A 25,111-nucleotide genomic window follows, 5' to 3' on the forward strand; every position below is an offset into this window, starting at 1 on the left:
TGTGAGTAAAGTCCGGCTGTTCTGGTGAAGGGATAGATTTTGTTCTTGTTTTATAATACAGTTTTCCTGTCACAGTTCGGGCAGTTTAAAGAGAATTGTATTATTGAATAGAAAGGGATCTGAACCCACTTCATTAGATCAGTTTTTTATTTTTTAATTAATAAATTACCGTCGCGTCTCAACCAGTGGATGCCAAATTGGGAAGCCATTTTTATAATGGTAGGTGACTACTGAGTCATTGTTTTAAATTTTTCATAACCACAACAAATGAATCTTCACTAGCAGCAAAGTGAGTAGCCCTTGAAAATATTCATCTGATTATTATTATTTCTAATTATAATTCTAATTTTGTACAAATATTTATTGTTGTTTTGTTTTAAATATCAAAAACCTGTACGATTTTTCCTTGTTTTTCATTTTCCCACCCTTACATATTCAGTGAAGGCACATTTTTGCTTACATATTTGGTGGAGGCTTCTCCCGCCGTCCATATCGTGCTTACAATAGATAAAACCTATTATTGAAAGAAAATTCTTTTTTGAAAAGTTCTAAAGAAGACATGTAACTTGGAATCTATTTCAAACAAATTGAAAAATGGGAATGCCATTAGCACAAAAGCAGACAAGGGAAGTAGGCCTACTACAGTTATCATAAAACAAATAGATTATATATGAAAAAGTGAAAAAATTCATTATAGATAACAATTTGAAAACATTTGATTTAATTGAGAGATTTGACATTTGAAAATTCAACAGAAGATCCAACTCATGAATGTAGTACCTAAAAATATTAATAATATCGTATCATGAAAATGATAAATCCTTTATCTCCAATGTTTAATAGACCAATCAAAAATACATTATAAGGTTGGAATACCAATAAGGCCAGTAGTAAAGTATTGTAATGCTCCTGCATATAAAACTTGCAAATATATGAATAAATTACTACTTCAAAAGATAATAATGGAAGAAAACCATAGCATAAAAACACATATAGTTTGGTTCAAAAAATTAAAGGTATAAAAATTCCAACTAATTTCCAGCCATTTTCCTATCATTTGATGTAACCAACATGTATACTAGTATTACAACAAGTGAAACAATTAGAATTCTTAAACTAAATTTTATAGATAATAACATGAATTGGAAAGATCTTAAATAATGCATAATAATAATAATAATATACAAGGATAGCCTTTTTAATTATATACAAGGATAAAATAGTCATTGATAAGCTCTATCAACTGCCACAAGTCTCATATCTGTAAAAATTTCAGGAGCTCCGCCACATTAATGCAAAGTGTGATTTTAGATTCCCGATTATCAGGCTTCAGATAAAACTTCTCTGGCACTGGTATGGTAGGACTAGGGAACTATAAATACCTTAAGTCTTTATAGTTCCCTAGGTAGGGCGTTAGAGCATGAAGGCTGATTCGATTCGCAAACTAGTTCTCGGAGAAAGGAGAAAAGTCAGAAACCGGAGTGAGACAGCAGACGTTAGCTCCACTTTCTCTGTCTATGGCTGGGTATGGTGGCGGGGGAGTTAGGCTGGTGATTCGCAAGCTAGCCACACGCGGCGCTATCGGACTAAGCTAAGAATGAGTAGTTTCACCATACGCGCCGTTAGAGCCGCGACACTTGTGCCGTCTTCGAATCCGCGTATCCCATAATATGTCTATTCTTTCTATAGTCAAAGCTAATACCCAAGATCCCCTCAAAACGTGCTTCGGAACGAAGAAAATCAGCCCGGCATCATTCCAAATCGAGAGCTCGCATTTCAAGACATATGAAGAGAATACTTCTCGAGAAATCCTATTAGCTTCAGAAAATAAGTCGGAGTTTCCATTCGAGACGACAAATTTGTTCAGAACACAAATCCGTTTATTCAGAAGACACACAAACACGTCTACTAATCCAGTTACTAGCATTGCGGTTATTTGCTTGGTGGGGGTGCAGCTGCAGCTAAAAACGATATTCCCAACTTTTTTCTTGAATTCATTCGTCTTGACAGATTTTTCATATTAGCAGCATGGAAAGGCACTGAAGAAGAATACAGTACTTGGTACCGCGAGAGATAAAAACTTTCTAGAATAGGCTAACATTTTCTTACTGTAATACAATACTGTATTTATTCGTGTATTTCATTTATGTTACTTGGAGAATGGGAATTGAGAATCGGCTACATTTCCCACTATGCATGATGCGCTAGTGCCTATAGTGAGGTTCACGTTATAATGGCAGTATTTGATTAACATTTGTGTTGCTATCCCTGCCTATCATTCAACAAAGCAGATAGCGCTATCCTTTTCTAGCTCTGCAACGTTGCCAGATTATTTTTAAACAATGTGGAAAAAATATTATTCAATCATTGAAAAATATATTTTCTTGACAAATAAAATATTATTGATTAATTAACAAGAATGAACAAATACTCTTTTTGAGGAAACTAATTTTTCAACTTTATGTTTCGAGCTGCAGATGGAAGTTAATGAGAAATCGCATTTATGCAAATACTAATTGATGCATTTAAATAACAATTTGGATTTTCGTTTAATAATAATTATTCTTTCGAGCTACTTCAATAATTCAAATTAGTCTCACTTTGATGGTCAACATATAATTTATTGCTTTCAAAACAAAACGATCAGCGTCAATACATTTGATAGGTCCTAAATCATCATAAACCGTTATAGTGGAGGCACTTCTTCTCAATGACTCACCCTAGACACTTCATGTGAGTACAAATCGGATAAGGTGCATAGACAACACATTGCTTACAGCTTACAGCTTACAGCTTACAGCTTACAGCATACACAATGGGAAGCCACAATTCGCTAACGGTATCTGCTCTACCCTTTCATTCTTCGCCAAGAAAGCAAAACGAACAGCCGTAACGAAAGCGGAAATGCGATATCGCTTATCCTCTCTTATTAATCTTCTTCTCTCTTTTCTTTTCCTATCTTCTTCTCATCCGTCTTCACCTTTTTCTTCTCCTCCTTCGTCATCTTCTTATTCTTCTTCTTCTTCACAGTTCTTCTTTTCTCCACCTCCTTCTCACTCTCCCTCCCCTCCTTTTACATTTTCTACTCATTCACCTCCTCCTTCTTCTTCTTCTCCTCTCTTTTCTCTGTATTTTTTATCTTCTACTTCTCCTTTTTTCTTCTTCTCCTCCTCCTCCTCATCTCTTTTCCTTCTTCTTCCTCCTCTCCTCCCCCTCGTTTCCCCACTCTTCCTTTTCACTTTCCTCCGTCACCGCTCCACCTTCTTGAGTTTTTTTCTCATTCTTCTCCTCTTCCTTCTCAAACTTTTACCTCTTCACCTCCTTCTCCCTTTCCTCCTGCTAACAGTTTTATTTCTTCTCCTTTCTCTTCTCCCTTTCTTTTCCCCCTTTTCTCCATCACTCATTCTTACTTCTCCATCCACTTCATCTAAATCTCTTTTTCCTCAATCTTCTTTTTCTTCTTCTTCTTCTTCTATCCTCCTCCTTCTCCCTCTTCCTCTTCTCCTTTCCTATTCTTCTTCTCCTCCTACATCATCTAATATTTCTTTTTTATCTTCAATCTCTTCTTTTTCTTCTTCTCCTCCTTTTTCCCTCTTCTTGGTCTCTATTTCCTCCTTCTCTATCTCATCAAAATAACTCTCTTTATCGTCTACTTCTTCTTCTTCTCTTGCCGTCTTCTTCTTCTCTTCACTCCTGCTTCTTCTTCTTATTTTTCTTCATACTCTTCTTCTTCTTCTCTCTGTCCTTCTCATCCTCCATCTTATTTTTCTCGATCTCCATCATCCTCTCCTAATGTCATTCCTCCTTCAACCATTTCTTACACCTCCTACTTCTTCTTCACCTCCTCCTTCTTCTTCGCAATTCCTCCTCCTTTATCACCGCCTCTTCTTCGTCGCACTCCCCACTGTTTCCAGACCGCTGAGGTCAGACGCCGACCTTTTCCGAATTGGGAAACTCACAACGTGAGAACTGTCACGTTATAATGGCAGTATTTGATTAACATTTGTGTTGCTATCCCTGCCTATCATTCAACAAAGCAGATAGCGCTATCCTTTTCTAGCTCTGCAACGTTGCCAGATTATTTTTAAACAATGTGGAAAAAATATTATTCAATCATTGAAAAATATATTTTCTTGACAAATAAAATATTATTGATTAATTAACAAGAATGAACAAATACTCTTTTTGAGGAAACTAATTTTTCAACTTTATGTTTCGAGCTGCAGATGGAAGTTAATGAGAAATCGCATTTATGCAAATACTAATTGATGCATTTAAATAACAAATTTGGATTTTCGTTTAATAATAATTATTCTTTCGAGCTACTTCAATAATTCAAATTAGTCTCACTTTGATGGTCAACATATAATTTATTGCTTTCAAAACAAAACGATCAGCGTCAATACATTTGATAGGTCCTAAATCATCATAAACCGTTATAGTGGAGGCACTTCTTCTCAATGACTCACCCTAGACACTTCATGTGAGTACAAATCGGATAAGGTACATAGACAACACATTGCTTACAGCTTACAGCTTACAGCTTACAGCTTACAGCATACACAATGGGAAGCCACAATTCGCTAACGGTATCTGCTCTACCCTTTCATTCTTCGCCAAGAAAGCAAAACGAACAGCCGTAACGAAAGCGGAAATGCGATATCGCTCTTCTTCTCTCTTTTCTTTTCCTATCTTCTTCTCATCCGTCTTCACCTTTTTCTTCTCCTCCTTCGTCATCTTCTTATTCTTCTTCTTCTTCACAGTTCTTCTTTTCTCCACCTCCTTCTCACTCTCCCTCCCCTCCTTTTACATTTTCTACTCATTCTCCTCCTCCTTCTTCTTCTTCTCCTCTCTTTTCTCTGTATTTTTTATCTTCTACTTCTCCTTTTTTCTTCTTCTCCTCCTCCTCCTCATCTCTTTTCCTTCTTCTTCCTCCTCTCCTCCCCCTCGTTTCCCCACTCTTCCTTTTCACTTTCCTCCGTCACCGCTCCACCTTCTTGAGTTTTTTTCTCATTCTTCTCCTCTTCCTTCTCAAACTTTTACCTCTTCACCTCCTTCTCCCTTTTTTCCTGCTAACAGTTTTATTTCTTCTCCTTTCTCTTCTCCCTTTCTTTTCCCCCTTTTCTCCATCACTCATTCTTACTTCTCCATCCACTTCATCTAAATCTCTTTTTCCTCAATCTTCTTTTTCTTCTTCTTCTTCTTCTATCCTCCTCCTTCTCCCTCTTCCTCTTCTCCTTTCCTATTCTTCTTCTCCTCCTACATCATCTAATATTTCTTTTTTATCTTCAATCTCTTCTTTTTCTTCTTCTCCTCCTTTTTCCCTCTTCTTGGTCTCTATTTCCTCCTTCTCTATCTCATCAAAATAACTCTCTTTATCGTCTACTTCTTCTTCTTCTCTTGCCGTCTTCTTCTTCTCTTCACTCCTGCTTCTTCTTCTTATTTTTCTTCATACTCTTCTTCTTCTTCTCTCTGTCCTTCTCATCCTCCATCTTATTTTTCTCGATCTCCATCATCCTCTCCTAATGTCATTCCTCCTTCAACCATTTCTTACACCTCCTACTTCTTCTTCACCTCCTCCTTCTTCTTCGCAATTCCTCCTCCTTTATCACCGCCTCTTCTTCGTCGCACTCCCCACTGTTTCCAGACCGCTGAGGTCAGACGCCGACCTTTTCCGAATTGGGAAACTCACAACGTGAGAACTGTCACTTTTTTCTAGCATCTAGAATCTAAACATTGTCTCGAGTTTTCATTCATCTACAGTGAGATATGTCCATCACCGGCACTTTTACGCTACAAATGACCATGTGCCCATATAAGTACCGACTTGGCAATACAGTTGAGTCTGGTTTGAAAACAATGCCAGGCGCCAGTTTATAGCTTTTCTAGCGCGATTGCAAGATACCGATAATAGCTGCACTATGTTACAAGCAGTAAATTTGATTCTAAATAAACGACGATAAACGAAAAGTTGAATTACGCTTCAATTCATAGTTCAAACGCATTTTTATCCTTAGCCATTATTACAAATAAACAAGTCAGAATATTCCAACTAAATAATAAAGTCAGAATGGTACAGTCCTAAATCATCATAACCGTTATAGTGGAGGCACTTCTTCTCAATGACTCACCCTAGACACTTCATGTGAGTACAAATCGGATAAGGTACATAGACAACACATTGCTTACAGCTTACAGCTTACAGCTTACAGCTTACAGCATACACAATGGGAAGCCACAATTCGCTAACGGTATCTGCTCTACCCTTTCATTCTTCGCCAAGAAAGCAAAACGAACAGCCGTAACGAAAGCGGAAATGCGATATCGCTTATCCTCTCTTATTAATCTTCTTCTCTCTTTTCTTTTCCTATCTTCTTCTCATCCGTCTTCACCTTTTTCTTCTCCTCCTTCGTCATCTTCTTATTCTTCTTCTTCTTCACAGTTCTTCTTTTCTCCACCTCCTTCTCACTCTCCCTCCCCTCCTTTTACATTTTCTACTCATTCTCCTCCTCCTTCTTCTTCTTCTCCTCTCTTTTCTCTGTATTTTTTATCTTCTACTTCTCCTTTTTTCTTCTTCTCCTCCTCCTCCTCATCTCTTTTCCTTCTTCTTCCTCCTCTCCTCCCCCTCGTTTCCCCACTCTTCCTTTTCACTTTCCTCCGTCACCGCTCCACCTTCTTGAGTTTTTTTCTCATTCTTCTCCTCTTCCTTCTCAAACTTTTACCTCTTCACCTCCTTCTCCCTTTCCTCCTGCTAACAGTTTTATTTCTTCTCCTTTCTCTTCTCCCTTTCTTTTCCCCCTTTTCTCCATCACTCATTCTTACTTCTCCATCCACTTCATCTAAATCTCTTTTTCCTCAATCTTCTTTTTCTTCTTCTTCTTCTATCCTCCTCCTTCTCACTCTTCCTCTTCTCCTTTCCTATTCTTCTTCTCCTCCTACATCATCTAATATTTCTTTTTTATCTTCAATCTCTTCTTTTTCTTCTTCTCCTCCTTTTTCCCTCTTCTTGGTCTCTATTTCCTCCTTCTCTATCTCATCAAAATAACTCTCTTTATCGTCTACTTCTTCTTCTTCTCTTGCCGTCTTCTTCTCTTCACTCCTGCTTCTTCTTCTTATTTTTCATCTTCATACTCTTCTTCTTCTTCTTCTCTCTGTCCTTCTCATCCTCCATCTTATTTTTCTCGATCTCCATCATCCTCTCCTAATGTCATTCCTCCTTCAACCATTTCTTACACCTCCTACTTCTTCTTCAACTCCTCCTTCTTCTTCGCGATTCCTCCTCCTTTATCACCGCCTCTTCTTCGTCGCACTCCCCACTGTTTCCAGACCGCTGAGGTCAGACGCCGACCTTTTCCGAATTGGGAAACTCACAACGTGAGAACTGTCACTTTTTTCTAGCATCTAGAATCTAAACATTGTCTCGAGTTTTCATTCATCTACAGTGAGATATGTCCATCACCGGCACTTTTACGCTACAAATGACTATGTGCCCATATAAGTACCGACTTGGCAATACAGTTGAGTCTGGTTTGAAAACAATGCCAGGCGCCAGTTTATAGCTTTTCTAGTGCGATTGCAAGACACCGATAATAGCTGCACTATGTTACAAGCAGTAAATTTGATTCTAAATAAACGACGATAAACGAAAAGTTGAATTGCGCTTCAATTCATAGTTCAAACGCATTTTTATCCTTAGCCATTATTACAAATAAACAAGTCAGAATATTCAACTAAATAATAAAGTCAGAATGGTACAGTCCTGAATCTGTGTAATTATTTATCTCTTTCATGAACCTCTACTCTCTTTAGTGAGCAGTCTTTTATAGAAGAGTACACAACCTATAATCTCTGTTCCCAAACAGAAGATGTGGGAACTTCTACTTTATTCCAAGTCATAACATTTTTGTTCATCTGTTTTATGGATTCGCGAGTGAAAGGTTAACTCAATAGGATTTTATCGATTTTACCAGAGACAAAAAATATAGCTTATCCTTATATAGCTTATGCTCACCCTTTATCTATGTTTTTACTCAGATAAACTGAATTCTTGATTTTATCTACTGGAGATAAGGACCCTTCTACCATTCAAAGCATGATTTATTGAGAGAGGAGTTTGGTCGGATATCAACAAGTCATCAACGGATATAGAAGTATGTGTGTGTGTGTGTGTGTGTGTGTGAGAGAGAGAAGAAAGTGACTATGGAAGATAGTTATGCTTATAGTCACTGTAGTGAAAAGTTGCTTTATAAATGACAGAAGGATTAAACAGTCATAGAATATTGGTATTAAATCAATTTTACAAGTTTCTTGAATTTTTTAATCAGTTACGATTTGCTATTATATTTCATCAAGTTTTAAAGCTTGAAAAGTTTTAAAGCTATAACAATTGACAATAAAATCCTGTGCGATTCGAAAGTATGCTTCAGTCAGTGAGTACTTGATATTGTTAAGAATATTATAATATATAGTCTACAAGTCGGTATTATAGTGTAACAACTTTGCAAGATACTACAGTCACCTTGGAAGGTTTTTTTCGGAACTGAGCTGACTTTGAAAATTATTCTCCATCAATCAATATGAGTAATGAATAATCTATATTATAATAAAGGAAAGAATTGGCTTACACACGTACGGGATAGGAAATTCACGAATGTCGCATCATCACGTCTAAACTACTGTACTGGTTAACTTGAAATTTGTTAAACTATTTCAAATTCTTCAAGATTCTTTTCAATTCTTCAGTAGGTCAAGTTTTCAGTTCGTCAAGTTTTTAATTAGACCCATGCGGAGCACGGGTTACCTGCTAGTATAATATAATAGTGAGCTGTTGAACTGTTTGAGGCGACATTCATAAAGAAAATCCTAGTCCATTCACAACAAGATAATCTCCAGATTTGAACATTATAAGAATTTGAATATAATACTAGTATATTGAGCATTCATTGAATATGAACTTTTATGAGATTCAGATAACATGATAGCCCATCTTATCGATTGCTTATCAGCAGCGCTACTTCAGAGCCAATAGTTTCTCAATGAGTTATTATCATTCACGATCAACTCAGAACACCGGTCTTTCAAACCAGAAATTCGGACTTTACTTCCCTATACGTTGAACTCTGTTAATTCAGTTTCACAGCGAAGATCGCAGATTGATTACCAGTAAGTGCAGGGACACACGATCCGGCGAAATCGCCGTCCGGCGTTTTCGCCGGACGAAGCTTCGCCGTCCGGTTGCAAGAAGTACACAGGAAGGCATGGGGCAGAACACACGACTCCGGCGACGCCGGCGACGGCGAAAACCCCGGTCCGGCGAGAAATTGATCCGGCGATATCGCCGGATATTCTCTACTTCGCCGTCCGGTTTGCCGCCGGAAAGCAGTAGCAGGGCATTGTACTATATGTGCAGGGACACACGATCCGGCGAAAACGCCGGACGGCGCTGTCCCCACCCATGCCACTTCTTTATTTATTAACATTGTAACGTTACAAATGGGTAGGGTAGGGTTACAAGGGTAGGTTACAAGGGTAGGGTTGTAAGTAGGGATGGGTATCGATACATCGATGTTCAGGTATAGCAATCTATCTCATATTCTAGGTACACCTGACAACAATTCTCCTTGTATTATGAAAAAGACCTAATTTTCAGCTTCAAGCATCATCACCAACTACATTGTCCTCACATTGATATTTTGCACAACGACATAAGTTCTTGAGATTATGTTCTATTAGAATTACCAGTAAGATACACTTCATTTCAGTATTTAAAGTGAAATTCAAGCTGGAAATTCAATCGCAATAGTAAAAGATTGTTTTTTCGTATCTTATCAATTTTTTATGTAGCAAAACGTAAATTAGAAGGTTGAATACGCCTAAACCACAGTTCCAAGCTATTACAACATTTTCAGACAAATTATTTGATAGATTTTCATGAGATTTGGTAGGAATATTTTAATTACGCGACAACATAATATGTGTAAGTTAATTTTGAAATGTTGTACTCCATTTATTATACTGAATGTATCTAAATGATCCGGCAAAAACGCCGGACGGCAGCTTCGCCGTCTGTCGTGTGTTCTGAATGCTAATTGCCGCCGGGTCCGGCGAAAACGCCGGACGGCGATTTCGCCGGATCGTGTGTCCCTGCACTAAGTAACGCAGTGTGGAGATCGCTCATGAGATTGCAAGCATTGATAACAGTCAGATTCACTTCATACTGTCATCAATGAATGAATGGATTCGCACTGATGCTATATACAAGGAATGCTGAAGTAGTCTCACTTGTAGCAGCACTTTATCTCTCTGTCAACATTGGTTGAATGGGAAGTATTGCGTGTTGCACATTAGAAATACTGACAATTTAAAGTGAATTACACTATAGCAGCACTGTATCTAACTGTCAGAATTGATTAAATGGGAAGCATTGAAGTTATAGATGGGGGGAAAGCTGACAGTTCAAAGTGAATCTAACTGAAGTAGATAAGCCGGCAATGGCTGCGCTCAGATAACAATCTGATGGTGATAGTTGGCCACAAACGGTTGAGCAGGAGGAGAGAGTGAAAAGTGTGAGAAAGTTGCGGAAAACAGCTTCAATATTCACTGAGGAACTGCATTTCTCATTTGAATAATTGGCAACCATATGCTTTTAGAGACTTATTTTCTGTCAGTTTCTGGAGTTTTTATGGAGAGATAGGGTTTGTGGTTTGTAGTTTTTCAAAAATTGATTTCAACCAGAGTAATTTCGGATTTTTTAAATGTTATCTAAATTTGGGAGAGAAATAGTGCACGGTATTCTTAGTTTTTCTCACTTTGTGTTCTTTGTAATGAATGATGAAATAAATAATAATTATTCATTAATTAGCATTTGAACAAATGCAACTTACAATTTATTCCATCTTTAAAATAATGTTTTTTAGGCAGTTGAGTTTATATTGTCTTTTCATTTTAAATGTAGAAAATGTAGACATTTTTTATTTTCTCAACATTTCAAAAAAAAAGTAAGTTCTCAATTCTTTATCCTTATGGAATATGAACTATTTTATTCGTTTAAAGTTTTTCCAGAATAAGATTTCTGTCAAACCCTCATTAGAGAATATGGTGGTCATCTCAATCTCATTAGAATTTGAAACCATTAATCATCATCATCATCGTCGTCATGGATTAGGCCTTTCAAGCCTGTACCGGCGTCCATCTATTCCTCGGTCTACCAATACTTCTTCTACCTTGTGGCAGATATTTACTTGTGGAACCATCAATGATTTATGAATATAGCATAATATTCAATTTCTTAGGAGCAAGGTGTGAGGATGAATAATTAGCCAGAACCACTGAGAATAGATTTCCTATTCTCTAATGAAATATTCTCACGAACATCTAAATTAAATGCTGTTAATCACCCCGAAGATTTCTGCTACAACAAATATCGACAACAGGGTAAACATCTAGATGGAAATTCGATGAGCGCAACTATTCAAGAATATTCAATAATTATTATTATCTAGCTGTTTACCCTGTAGTCAATATTTGCAGAAGCAGAAGTCTTCGGGGTGAATTACAGCATTTAATTTGGATTTTCGTTTAATAATAATAATAAATTCATAAGCATTTGAATAATTACAATATCTCAGTAATTTCCATCAGTAAAATATGTTCTAATAGAACTTCTATTCTCCAAAGGCTGGGGTTGAACAAAACAAGCACAGAACTAGAGCATGAATTCTGGAACATAAAACACATAGAAGCAAACCAACATATGATGAGAAGTATGAAACATTATAAGTCTCCAAAAGTGTATGAATCCAATGTTACTCCTCATTGCTTTAGAGCTTTTAAATTAGCGTTAGATCAAAATTTTTGTTTAATCTTCGTTCAGAACAGGTATTGGTTCGTTTGGTCTAACACCAGCCTGATAGGATTTCTATTCTATTCTCTCCAATTAGAACCAGAGGGACATAGTCTCAGTAATCTTTACTCTATGCTAGAACTGAGAACGATCCAATCTTCTACAATATCTTATAATCAGTGTCATGGTAGTTCAATTATTTCTGTCCATTTTAGGATACTAAATATTGAACACAATAAAACTATAGACCTTCGTCTCATTCCAACAAGAATAATATCAGTCATTCTTGCCACCTCCTTATTTATCCAAATTACAATTTTCGGACTAACAGGTGTTCAAATACGTTTACATCTCATTATGATACTGGCATTGACAGACACGAAATACAACAGACTCGCCTTCATCCGATTTCAACAGCATACCTCACGTTTATCTACCACAATTATTATCATGGTTTAGTTTCGCTTTCGTTTGACTGTACATCTACTGTCTCACTTCTATAGTACTGTCATCTACTATCTCAGTTCAATACTTGCATTTCACTTTCCGAAGATCACTGCCCGACATTAGTTGGTCACGATCGACAGTGTCATAATATCTAGCTTTGTTCCATGCACCTACAGTGAGATTCAATTTAAAATATCAGCATCTGTTGCATGGGAAACATCCATATTATTCACAGAAATACTGACTGTTTGAAGTCAATTCTACTATTACGAATGACAAAATTTTTGAATGCAGTTCATAGCAGATGGCATTAGATTTGTCAAAAATGCTCTCAACTACAACAGGAGAGAATTTTGACATGACTGAGACTGGAATTAAATCTGAATTATATTTAGCTAAACGAGAGTGAAGTTGGTTTAGCCAAGTTATCACGAGTTTGGATGAGTAATCATGGAGAATGAAGGAGAAATCCGGGTGAAAACACAATAATAATGGAGTAAACTGGGGAGATTCTGTTTTAACAAAATATTGAAGATCATTAATATGGGAATTGCCAGCTGAATTAAGACAAAATTAGGAATTTATTGCTGACGAAAATTGGGGACCACTCATTCATATTAGAATGCTAGGTCAAGTCCTGGAATTTTTCCTTCATATTACAAAATTCTTCTACAATTCAATACATTTCTATAAAACACAGATCATCTTTTGCCAAATAAATACATAAATAAATAAATCTTACACTCCTGAATAAAAAGATTATCAATAATCAATACTGTACAGTATTAAGAACACAATTTCTTGGAAAATACAAAAAATATTCACCTCTTGAAGTGACAATTTTAGACCTTGTCATCTGATTAATATTTCTCTTGTATTATTTTTGAAAAAGATTTTTTTATTGGAAAGTTTCAACGGTAGAAAAATTAGAGCAATTTAATTTTGATCGAACAAAACGACCTTTCATCAGATAAAACAGAAGTAAAAATGCTACACCAGACAGACGATTAAGAGAACTCAGAAGTCAAGAAAATTATGGTCTATGAACGCTACTTTCTCTAGGAATCTTTTTATGAATCGCCTTACGTAATCCGAAAATCACTATGAACTTGATCCTGACACTAGTTTCGTAATATTTAAGGTCGAGAGTGTAGACAGATTAGACCTACAAATTTACAGACAAATTATCCTGTTTTATGGTAGGAAGAGTCCATTGTCTAAAATAAGCTTTCACTTCCAAACTATAATGGAACAATGCGTCGGAAAATTGCCGAGCGGCGAAAATGTACTTCAAAGTATGAAATATCGTTTTTGAAGGTTTCATCAAAGATTTAAGACTACTTTATTGATTTGATTGATTGATTCATACAATGAGTACTTAATGAAAATGATAGGGAGAGAAAAAATAAGGTAACCTTGTGTAGCTTCAAAGACCAGTTCAAGACTTATTCAATTTATTTATTAGTATGTTTATTTAATCTATGGTTTCAGTCATAGATAACAAATATGAACTTTAAATAGTTGTTTCAATCACTTACTCTAACCATAACCATAGAGAAAAGATAGCATATATCCACTTCACTTATATGGGCTACTTTATGGTAGAAAATAGTCGTTAAAATGTTTTAAAGTTTTTAAAATGTTTTAATAAAAGGGTGCAACAAGTTTTATATTGTTTTTATTATTAATTAAAGATAGCCTAGATATGACTCCCATCCCCATGGTATAGGTTGTTCATGTTCCAATTTTCAAGCCGATTTCTCACCAACTCAAGCCAATTACTATTATTACTGTTTGACTATTTGACTGTTTATTATTACTGTTTTAAGAACGGCACAGAATTAGAGAATACTACATATAGCTTCACGGAAAAGAACTACAAGGATCATCGGCTTGAGCTGACAGTTAAAATTGGAACATAAAAGCCCTATACCATGGGATATCCATCCTCTTGTGCTATTTTTCTCTATGCCACGGAGTGATCCGTGGTCTAGTGGATAGAGTGCTTGCGTAGCATGGTTCCCGGGATCAAACCCTCTCATTACCATAAGTTTTTTAACGAGATCAATCCCGTGTTATCGGATGGGCACGTTAAATTGTTGCTCTCGGCTGAAGTATGACAGTCGTAAGGCCCATTGACGGCTTTAATGATATATTCAGACGGTGGGACCTTCCCGCAAGGGACTCCCCACCAACAAAAGCCATACGAATTTACCTTTTCTCTATGCTTTAAAGATTCTGCTTCAGTTTTTGTATAAGTTGAGACTAATGATTATTCTAGATTTCTTAATTTCATTTAATGAATTGTAAATTTGTAATTGACTAACCTGTGCCTGTGTGATCGTGGAAGACACCTCCGCTGACTGCACCGACTCTTAGCTGAGGCCAAATTCGGGAGTCGCCACCTGATAAGATCGGAGTACGTTTCCTGCCAACAAACAACACACAATTACCAGTCAAAACAAAATAAATAATCTCATTCATGAATCAACAAAAACGAATAAATACTGTATCATTATCGAATAAATATGTATGGAATCAAGCAAGGAGTAAGGCATCAAGGAAAATGAAATGTATGTTTCAATGAATCGAAACAAAATAAATCTCATCCATGAGACCACAAAAACTAATAAATACGCTATTACTATCAAATAAACATGTATCTAATGAAGCGAAAAGTAAGAGATCTCTTTGATCTCCACCCATTTTTCAATGAAAAAGTGGGATGAATGAGATCAATTCCATTTTTCATTGAAAAAGTAGGAAGAAATTAATGTGATTGCGGGGGCTTCACTTAAATCAAGATTTCAGTTTGAATTATAAATACAGTAATTTATTAATAAAATTATTCACCAACAGTGTTTTGTTTGAATAAATAATGAAATAAATTACGAAAATTCGACTGAGTCACTGTCAATGTTGTAGAACCCTTCCATAATGAAAAAAAAACACATATAAATGTAGTCAAATTCCACACAGTTTTATTTTTATAATAAATTACGAAACTGAACAGGATATTCGTAGGTACTAAGGTGTGTGTATGTATGTGTGTGTGTGTGTGTGTGTGTGTGTGTGTGTGTGTGTGTGTGTGTGTGTGTGTGGTGTGTGTGTGTGTGCGTGCGTCTGTGTACACGATATCTCATCTCCCAATCAACGGAATGACTTGAAATTTGGAACTTAAGGTCCTTACAATATAAGGATCCGACACGAACAATTTCGATCAAATGCAATTCAAGATGGCAGCTAAAATGGCGAAAATGTTGTGAAAAAACAAGTTTTTTCGCGATTTTCTCGAAAACGGCTCCAACGATTTTGATCAATTTTATACCTAAAATAGTCATTGATAAGCTCTATCAACTGCCACGAGTGTTGAAAATGCCATCTGTGAAAATTCCAGGAGCTCCGCCTCATCTATGCAAAGTTTGATTTTAGATTCCCAATTATCAGGCTTCAGATACAATTTAAACAAAAAAATTCAAAAGGAAAAGATTAAGCATGAAAATCTCTACAATGAATGTTCAGTAACATTTTCACCTAAAATTGAAAATAAACTCGAAATTCGAGAAAATGTGATCACTTCAATTGCAAACTGTTGGCAACTGTTGATTCTATTAAATCATTCACTATGAAGAGATAGCAGACATCGTGTGTCTCCAGTGTTATTGTCCTGTCAGCAGCTGGGTCTTTTTTTTTTTTGAATAGTAGACTCGAGATGCGCGAGAACACTAGCGTCAGGTGATCAATTTTCATAACGGCAAGGAAAGTTATGTGAGTTCGCCACACCAGATTTTTTTATTATAGAAACACACTAGTACCATTATCATATTTTATACCAAACACGACTATTCTCGGCGATATTGACAAAGTTAATTTCTTGTAGCCTATTAATAACTGATTACTTACTTGACCTGATGATAAAGGCATTATCGCCGAAACTAGTCGTGTTTGATAGAAAATATAATAAGGGCACTCGGCACTAGTGGTTGTAAAATACTTAATTAATGAATTGTCTTTTTTCTTAAGGGCTACTTTCAATATAGATAAAAATATAAATCTGAGTACCCTTTAAATTGTTCAAGTAGCCGAAACATGTCGTGTCGAAATAATCTAAAGGGTACTCAGATTCATATTTTTATTCATTTCAATTGATGAATTTTTTTATTGATAGTAGTTTATAATGGTATAAATAATGATCATCATGGAATTAAACGGTACGGAATCCACTCAAGTACAATTTGACAGCTTTAAATTTCAACTCAATATTGATGTGAATTGAATTAGCTTTAAGCATCGCTACTCTTCACTGTAAAGCCTGACCGGTGCTATTAGTAAGACGTCTAATATTACAGCTATGCATCACGTTCTAAACAGATTAAAAGGAGAAAGAAGACCCAAAGTTATAATAATTAATCATATTACACACACTGTTCTACGTTATAACGAAATACTTATGTATTAAAAAGAAAAAGAAGACCCAAAGTTATACGAATAATTAATTACATCACACGCACTGTTTTACGTTATAAAAAGAGGGTTGAAGAAGAATGAAGCGGAGTCTACTTTCGAAGTCTAACGGGGAATTTTGTTTCACACAATCAATTTCCTCCATCTATCCATCTCAAGTGGCTGAGAGTTCAGCATTATTTATAGACAGGTCTTATGAGCTTTGAAAGGATTCAGAGGAGATTATGATGGATGATGTAACACAGAATAACGGCTATAGTGGGTCTCGGTGAGCCCCTATTTTTAAAACTAGTTACACGGCCAATTGCTTGTACAAGTGAGCACGAGTCGCCTCGTAAGACAGGACAGTTGACTTTGAAAAGGGGAGCTCTTGAGTATACGACCTATCAACTCTGGCATAATCTTCTGGAACCAATAAGCTCAGAGTGAGAAGATCGGTGTCAATCTTCATAACTTTTCAATACAAAATACGTTCTTCATACTACAACTGACACATTCAAATATGTTTTACAGTTACAGTATACAAATATAGTTACATGTTTCACGTTACAATTTTACAGCTTTGGATTATATAGTAGCATTGAATAACTAATCTATGTATCGTTATTCTATGATAGTAGTTTTTTTATTATAGTGCTTATATTTTTTAATATTATATCTTATATTATATTTTATCGACTATTTTCGTCGATATTGAAGTTAATTTCTTGTATTGATGATTGATGAACTTACTTGACCTGATGATAATGGCATTATCGACGAATCTAGTCGTGTTTGATAGAAAATATAATAAGGGCACTCGGCACTAGTGGTTGTAAAATACTTAATTAATGAATTGTCTTTTTTCTTAAGGGCTACTTCTAATATAGTAAAAATTTAAATCTGAGTACCTTTAAAATTATTTAAGTAGCCGAAACATGTCGTGACGAAATAATCTAAAGAGTACTCAGATTTATATTTTTATTCATTTCAATTGATGAATTTTTTTATTGATAGTAGTTTATAATAGTATCAATAATGATTATGGAATTAAACGGTACCGAAACCACTCAAGTACAACTTGTCAGCTCAAAATTTCAACTCGTTAATTATTTGAATTGAATTAGCTTTAAGCATCTCTACTCTTCACTGTAAAGCCTGACCCGGTGCTATAATTAGTAAGACGTCTAATATTACAGCTATGCATCACGTTCTAAACAGATTAAAAGGAGAAAGAAGACCTAAAGTTATACTAATAATTAATCACATCACACGCACTGTTTTACGTTATAAAGAGAGGGTAGAAGAAGAACGAAGCGAAGACTCCTTTGGAAGTCTAACGGGTAATTCTGTTTCACACAATCAATTTCCTCCATCTATCTATCTCAAGTGGCTGAGGGTTCAGCATTATTTATAGACAGGTCTTATGAGCTTTGAAAGGATTCAGAGGAGATTATGATGGATGATGTAACACAGCATAACGGCTATAGTGGGTCTCGGTGAGCCCCTATTTTTAAAACTAGTTACACGGCCAATTGCTTGTACAAGTGAGCACGAGTCGCCTCGTAAGACAAAACAGTTGACTTTGAAAAGGGGAGCTCTTGAGTATACGACCTATCAACTCTGGCATAATCTTCTGGAACCAATAGGCTCAGAGTGAGAAGATCGGTGTCAATCTTAATAACTTTTCAATACAAAATACGTTCTTCATACTACAACTGACACATTCAAATATGTTTTACAGTTACAGTATACAAATATAGTTACATGTTTCACGCTACAATTTTACAGCTTTGGATTACATAGTAGCATTGAATAACTAATCTATGTATCGTTATTCTATGATAGTAGTTTTTTTATTATAGTGATTATATTTTACAAATTTACAGTTATACAGTATACAAATATAGTTACATGTTTCACGCTACAATTTTACAGCTTTGGATTACGTAGTAGCAGAGACAAGAATATTACTTATCCTTCATCTATGGTAGTAGCATTGAATAACTAATCCATGTATCGTTATTCTATAATAGTAGTTTTTTTATCATAGTGCTTACATTTTCAGATTGATTTCTACATAAAGCAGGTTTGATGCCTAGTGAGATCGGACTCCAGTTGATGATAAAGTAATCATTTTATAGAACTATTATAAATTGTTGATGTTTGTAGTTGAAACTGTAACAATTTGACATAAATTAGATTGTAGTTACAGTTATTTGACATGATAATTATAATTTAAAAAAAACTGAGGATCTATTATAGATCTATCTCAATCTATTATAGATTGAGTTGAACTCAAAGTACACACACTCGCCATTCCTCATTTTTTTATTAAAATAAAGCTGGCGTTCTATGGATTTACTAAATCCTCCATGCATTGTACAAGATTAACCACATGTGGTTAATCATGAGACATTAAACTCACATTAACACACCCAGTTTAACACACCCAACCACAAAGCCCATGGTTTTTTTATATTTGTAACATTTTATTGTGTTTTATTTGTTTCGTAATTCTTTGTAATTTTGTTTTGTCTTGTTTTGTGTGTTTTTAATAAATTGAAATTGAATTATTAAAAAACTTGCCTATCGTTTAATGATTTGAACTGATCTCCAATATATAACCAATCACTTTGAAACTGTATTGAAGAAATCGAAGGTTTCTCATTTACTTCACTTAGTACTTGGAGCAAGATGTATTATTACAATTGAATACCTCATCGATATTTGGTTTATTCAACATCTTGAACAAACCTGACAGTTCATTCCAATAAAAGGAGAGAGCCAGGTAAGGATTAAATCTCCTTGAAATATCTCACTCTTATCCTATGATTATCTAATGTTATATTTAACTGATAAGCTGACAAGTCTAATCGAACACTAGTCAAAATAGGAGTGAGAAGTGTAATTTCCATGCAAATGAATGAAAAAGGTCATCTAGAAGGTCACAAGTCTTTCAAAACTCTTAACATGAGCACAATAACACGTGAATTACCATCTAACCAATTCTGAAAATGTCACACCATAAAATAAACTAGCAAAACTCAGTCACACGTCTCTTGTGGGTGGGAGTTTACACGAAGTATATAATCAAGTTAGAGCTCAACTATTTGTTTTAAATAATCGGTTAAGATGATTAGACGTCTAGATAGGATGCAGATGAATCTTGTTCACCCACAATACAGACGAATAATAAGTTAACGGTTCTTCAAATAACTGCCCACTTCATTAGCATAGAAAACACAAAATTGCCGGGTCAATTCTTTTTCGGAATTGCAGTAATTGAAGGCAGGAGGTAGATGTGGGAGGGATGAACCACGAATAGGCCTTCAATGACACCTTACAGGCAGAAACAAGCTGTTTCGAACTTCTCACGGTCGATAAAACTTAATCGACAAGTAGGATCGACAGAGCGCTTCGCTCAAGCAACAATTGCAAGCAGCGCCGATTAAGCACGCGGTGATTTTTGTAACAAGGGTTACCAGATAACTGTTCAAGTTTTCAAACGTTGAGAACAGTTATAGTGAGCAATAGACTTCTGCAAGAGACTGCAAGTATCAATGTAGAACAACAATAAATATTTGAATTGAAAAACAGAAACTGTGAAAATGGAAACTTTTGAAATTGTTTGAACTGTAGAAATTATCTGAAAACAGTTATAGCAGACTTAAAGCAGTAGACGTCTACAAAATCCTGCAGAAACAGTGAAACAACAGGAATTTTTGTGAAGTTATTTTGGAAGACAAATGAACGATGCTGAAGTTTAGGGGGAAATATCTTAGGAATTGAACATACAAAAATAATTTCATCTTTATTACGTTCGCAATTTTATAATAATTGAAATCAAACAAATATGTTTTTTGCTGGAGATGATTCCCACATGAACTCAAGGCTTGTGCATGGGTAATGAAACAAATGATGATGATGATGTTGATGAATTGAATATGATTCAATGCCGAAAATAAAACTGAGGGAGTACATCTATATCATTTCCATGGAAAAGAGCTCAATAGAAATAAGACATAATCGTATTTCCGTAAAATATGGTTAATGGATAAATTTGCCGAATTCTATGTTGGAAAAGTGGATCGATTTAGTATCTGCGAAGAAATTATATAGGATAAGGAAGAAGTCAACTCATTTTCGTACGATATTGCGAATAATGGTTGAATGTGTAAAAAGGTGTAATTGCTATGAAAAGAGAGCGAAAATAAGATGAAGAAGATAGGAAACACCATTCCCATTTCACATGGAAAAAGACTAATTATAATATTACAGGTACAGACTGGGAAAGATTACTAATCATGAGATCTGGAAGGCAAACTGGAAGTGGGTTTGAAAACAATCTCATTAAATCCTAGTTACTTATAACAAATTTATGAATGAATTCACTATTCAATAATATTATAAATTAATCAACTCAAGAATGTTTGAGTGAAATCATAACATTCACCAATCAAATGAATCACTAAAACCTCGTCAATTATTGCAATCAATAGTAGTCCTATTCCACACATTCAAAACGAGTAACACTCAATAGAAACTACATTTATCTGATGCAAATCTCTCTGACAAGTTTCTAGGAGCTCTTATAACGATGATTCAGATCTGTATGCGGGCATAAAGTTCTATGAAGTCCACTATTGAAACCAGTAGTTCCAGCCAATAACAGAATAATAGATAACATAAACTACAATGCCAAGTGGGAAGGCTAGCAACCTCCTCAGAAAGCTAATGAGAATAGTTTGAAATAGTTTATCGATATCTCTGTGCTCACAGCTTTCAAACTACAAACTTATCCCCTCGAGATGGTATTAAAGTTTCACCACCCAACAAAACAGTTGATAGTAAATGTATGACAGGTGTCAGGAGAAAATATAATTTTTGGATGCTAATAAAAACACCTACAACACTTTTTGCTGCTCACACATATGCCGAGCGAGTTTACGTCTCAAGTTGCCGAATTTTCTCTTTGTGTAGGTGTGGGACTGTTCATTAAATAGGCTTTCTTTTGCGTAGTACTTGGACAGCCTACTCAGTGTAAGCTAGGCCCACAAATATCATTCTATCTGCCTCCTGCATCTACCTCTCTCCAAATCCAAGTCTTTCCCAAACCATAAACTAGCAGGTCATTAAACTTTCACCTTCTAATTTTGTAGATAAATTGTTCATTTGTATTCATTGAGAGCTCATACATAAGGAACACATGGTACATTGTGGATAATACAGAAAAAAATTCAAGGGATTTAATTTTCAATCAACGGTGTACTTGTGACTTACTTGATCAACGTAAATTGATATGATAATTCCAATTCTTGAATAAGAAATATTATTCGAAGTAGAAAAGAAGGCGATATGATTATTATAATTCATGAAAATGAACAATTATTCAAAATAACACAAGTAGAAACGAGGGTAATGCTCATGAATACCATAAAATCGGCTAAAGTTGGATAAAATGAAGTAAGTTTATTCTATCCTATTTTTCAAAATCTTTTTTCAGAGTGCTGTTATGACAAATAATTTTAAATTGGATACTGCAAATTATTTACAAATCAGCAGAACATATTAGGTGGAAGGGGGTAGGAGCTAGTTATACTGGAATCGACTTGATTCTACTAATGAGTAGAAAAGGGAAATGGATCCATGAAGAACTATGTTTTCTGCTGATCCGTGGCTGCTCGCTCTGTCAAAGTATATGCCAAAGCATGTTTGACATGCTATGCTCTAACTTCAATGCATCTATTTTGTAGAATAAAATCTATTTTGTTGAAAACTTTTTGGAATGAAATGATTTAAATGAGCTAGAAAAAGACCCATTTTACACTGTTAGAACGTTAGGACATCAGATAGATATATTACAATCTAGCCGTAAGGCTCGCTTCGCTCGCCATATTAGGCGATATAATATTCCCAGTAATAGCTCTGATTGAAGTAGCAGTGCCCAATCAATTTTTCCGCGATAAATGAATTTCAATCTTCAACCTGGTGCCAACCTAACAAAGTCAACTCAACTTAATGCCAACCTGACAAAATTATTAATTTAGTTACCAGTTAACAACTGTTTCGAAGAGGTACTCTCTCTAGATTATAGTTCTATATTAACATATGGTATGGACATTTTTCAATATTATAATTAAGATATTGGAAGAAGAAGAATATACATGCTAAAAGACGAACTTTAAACCCTTAAAAACCACCCTTAGAGTTAAAATATTGCCAAAAGATTTCTTAGTGCGCCTCTAAAGGGCCAACTGAACATACCTACCAAATTTGAACGTTTTTGGTCCGGTAGATTTTTAGTTCTGCGAGTGAGTGAGTGAGTCAGTCAGTGAGTGAGTGCCATTTCGCTTTTATATAACTTCTATATAGATATTGAAGTCATGAATAGTAAAATCTTGTGAACACGATTTTCTTCAAAAGTACCTTATTTTTCTCTTCAAACGTATTTTTTGAGAGAAATCCATGGCTTAGAGATTTACGCATTTCCCATCAACCCTTCCCTATTGATGGTAGCAGTCATTACTTTCAACCAAGTCACCTCATACAGCTCGAAGAAATCCACTGTAATATAAGAGCACAGGAGGACCCTGAAGCAGCGAGCATTGCTCCCTTGACTCCCATCGCTCGATCCAAGCGCGGCAGATGCCACAACATTACGACCTCCCTGCACACAACAAAATACCTCTAATCTATCCTCTACATCAATTTGCACCACCATTGAAATTTAGAACTAGAGTATTTCTCGACTCAAAGCAGTCACTCACAATTCTATTGAACTTGTAATAAACTCTGCTTAGTTCAGATGTGTAACGTTTTCATTTTCAGAATGTTTCTTTCATAATTTTCTGCACTGATTGCAGGCCGCAAAGAATCACTTTTCCGCTCTAGTACTCCAGATTTGCAGCATGACAACGCAAAATAGTTAGTAGGCTATATGGAGCACCGGTGCAGGAAAATCAAAATTAAGTTGGTAACACTGACTGTGGTATAGTGAGATCAACGTTATAATGGCAGTGAAGAACAGCGTTGCCTATTTATTATTGTGTGCCTTGATTATAGTCATTTCCATGCTTACATAAGATAAACCCCCTTTAAGCAGTCAGATAATTTTTCTATTGAATTACTAATCATTTAAATTTAATTATTATTATTCAAATTTGAATGAATTAAGGTTTTTGTTAATAATAAAATTACATGGGAATTTTACCCATAATTACCCACTTTTCATATTCAATGGTAACTGTAGGAAAAATTTAATGTGAAATACGTGCGCAAAGTTCGTTTGCTGCACTCAAGAAACCATTATTCCGCACTCACCTACAGCTCGTGCGTAAACGTTTCTTTCGGTGCAGCAAACTGTCACTTTGCGCACTAGTTGCACAAATAATTAATCGGCTTAGATCACGAATGAATGTAGTAAAAAATAAATGAATTTTATAATAATTATTTCAAATATCCAATGAAAGCTATATAAATAGAACTTAACAAGGAATTCCGCTACTGCAATAATGACCAAAGTACTAAAGCAGAAAGGAATTTGAAGAATGAAACTGTCCAAAAGTTGCACCCAGACCGGGAATCGAACCCGGTTCCTCTCCGTTGCTGGGGGAGCGGCTTTTTCAAAAATGTATTTTGGATAAAACCAAAAGAACAATGAATGTGTGAATTGCACACATCAACAATCAAATCACAACTCATCTAAAATTATTCTATTTATGCAAGTATTGCATAAATAGAATTGCAATTGCTTACGCAATTGCATATCGCGTATACAAGCTTCTAATTAATACTGCATTCGTTCCAATAATTCCTATGAAAGCCATGATCATGAGAAGATACTCGTTCTTAAGTTTAAACATTTATAAACAACATAAATGTTGCTTTCAAATCTCTTAGATTTTTCTGCGATATGGCGAGATTCACTTTAAACTGTCATTTGATCTTGAATAATTTCTTATGAATAACAACAAAGCTTCACAATCAACAAATTCTGCCAGTTTGAATGGATCTTACTCTAAGAACCTTGCACACAGGGATAAGAATTAAGCGTCTACAAGAGGCTTAAATTAGAGCCGCCATTAGAGGCCAACGCCATCACACGGGGACATTAGTACCGTCCAAACCCTTTTTTATAAGAACTATATTATATGAATTTTCATTTGCCGATTATCACAGAATTGTAATACATAATGTGAACTTGCGTCACTTGTTCGGAATTATGTCGGTGGAAGCTTTAGCCAGGTTCACAGATTTGTCACGAAACTACTATAAGAACGAATATAGAGAAATGAACGAAATAGAATATACATTGAGACATAGGAATTATAGAACCCAGAGATATAATAATGCCTATGGTAAAAGAGCTCCAGGATT

The 25,111-nt window shown here is 35.4% G+C and overlaps 1 protein-coding gene across 6 annotated transcripts in view; it reads right to left on the reverse strand.

Annotated features, from left to right (window-relative positions):
* Positions 1–25,111, reverse strand: part of LOC111043821 — a 519,687-nt gene that overhangs the window by 279,488 nt on the left and 215,088 nt on the right. For all 6 annotated transcript variants that reach the window (XM_039432910.1, XM_039432914.1, XM_039432915.1 and 3 more), the window contains one exon: positions 14,617–14,717. In XM_039432910.1, the coding sequence (XP_039288844.1) occupies positions 14,617–14,717 (101 nt within the window). The remainder of the gene's footprint in view (positions 1–14,616; positions 14,718–25,111) is intronic.

Source organism: Nilaparvata lugens, chromosome 7 (assembly GCF_014356525.2).
Source record: "Nilaparvata lugens isolate BPH chromosome 7, ASM1435652v1, whole genome shotgun sequence".
Classification (NCBI taxonomy): Eukaryota; Metazoa; Arthropoda; class Insecta; order Hemiptera; family Delphacidae; genus Nilaparvata; species Nilaparvata lugens.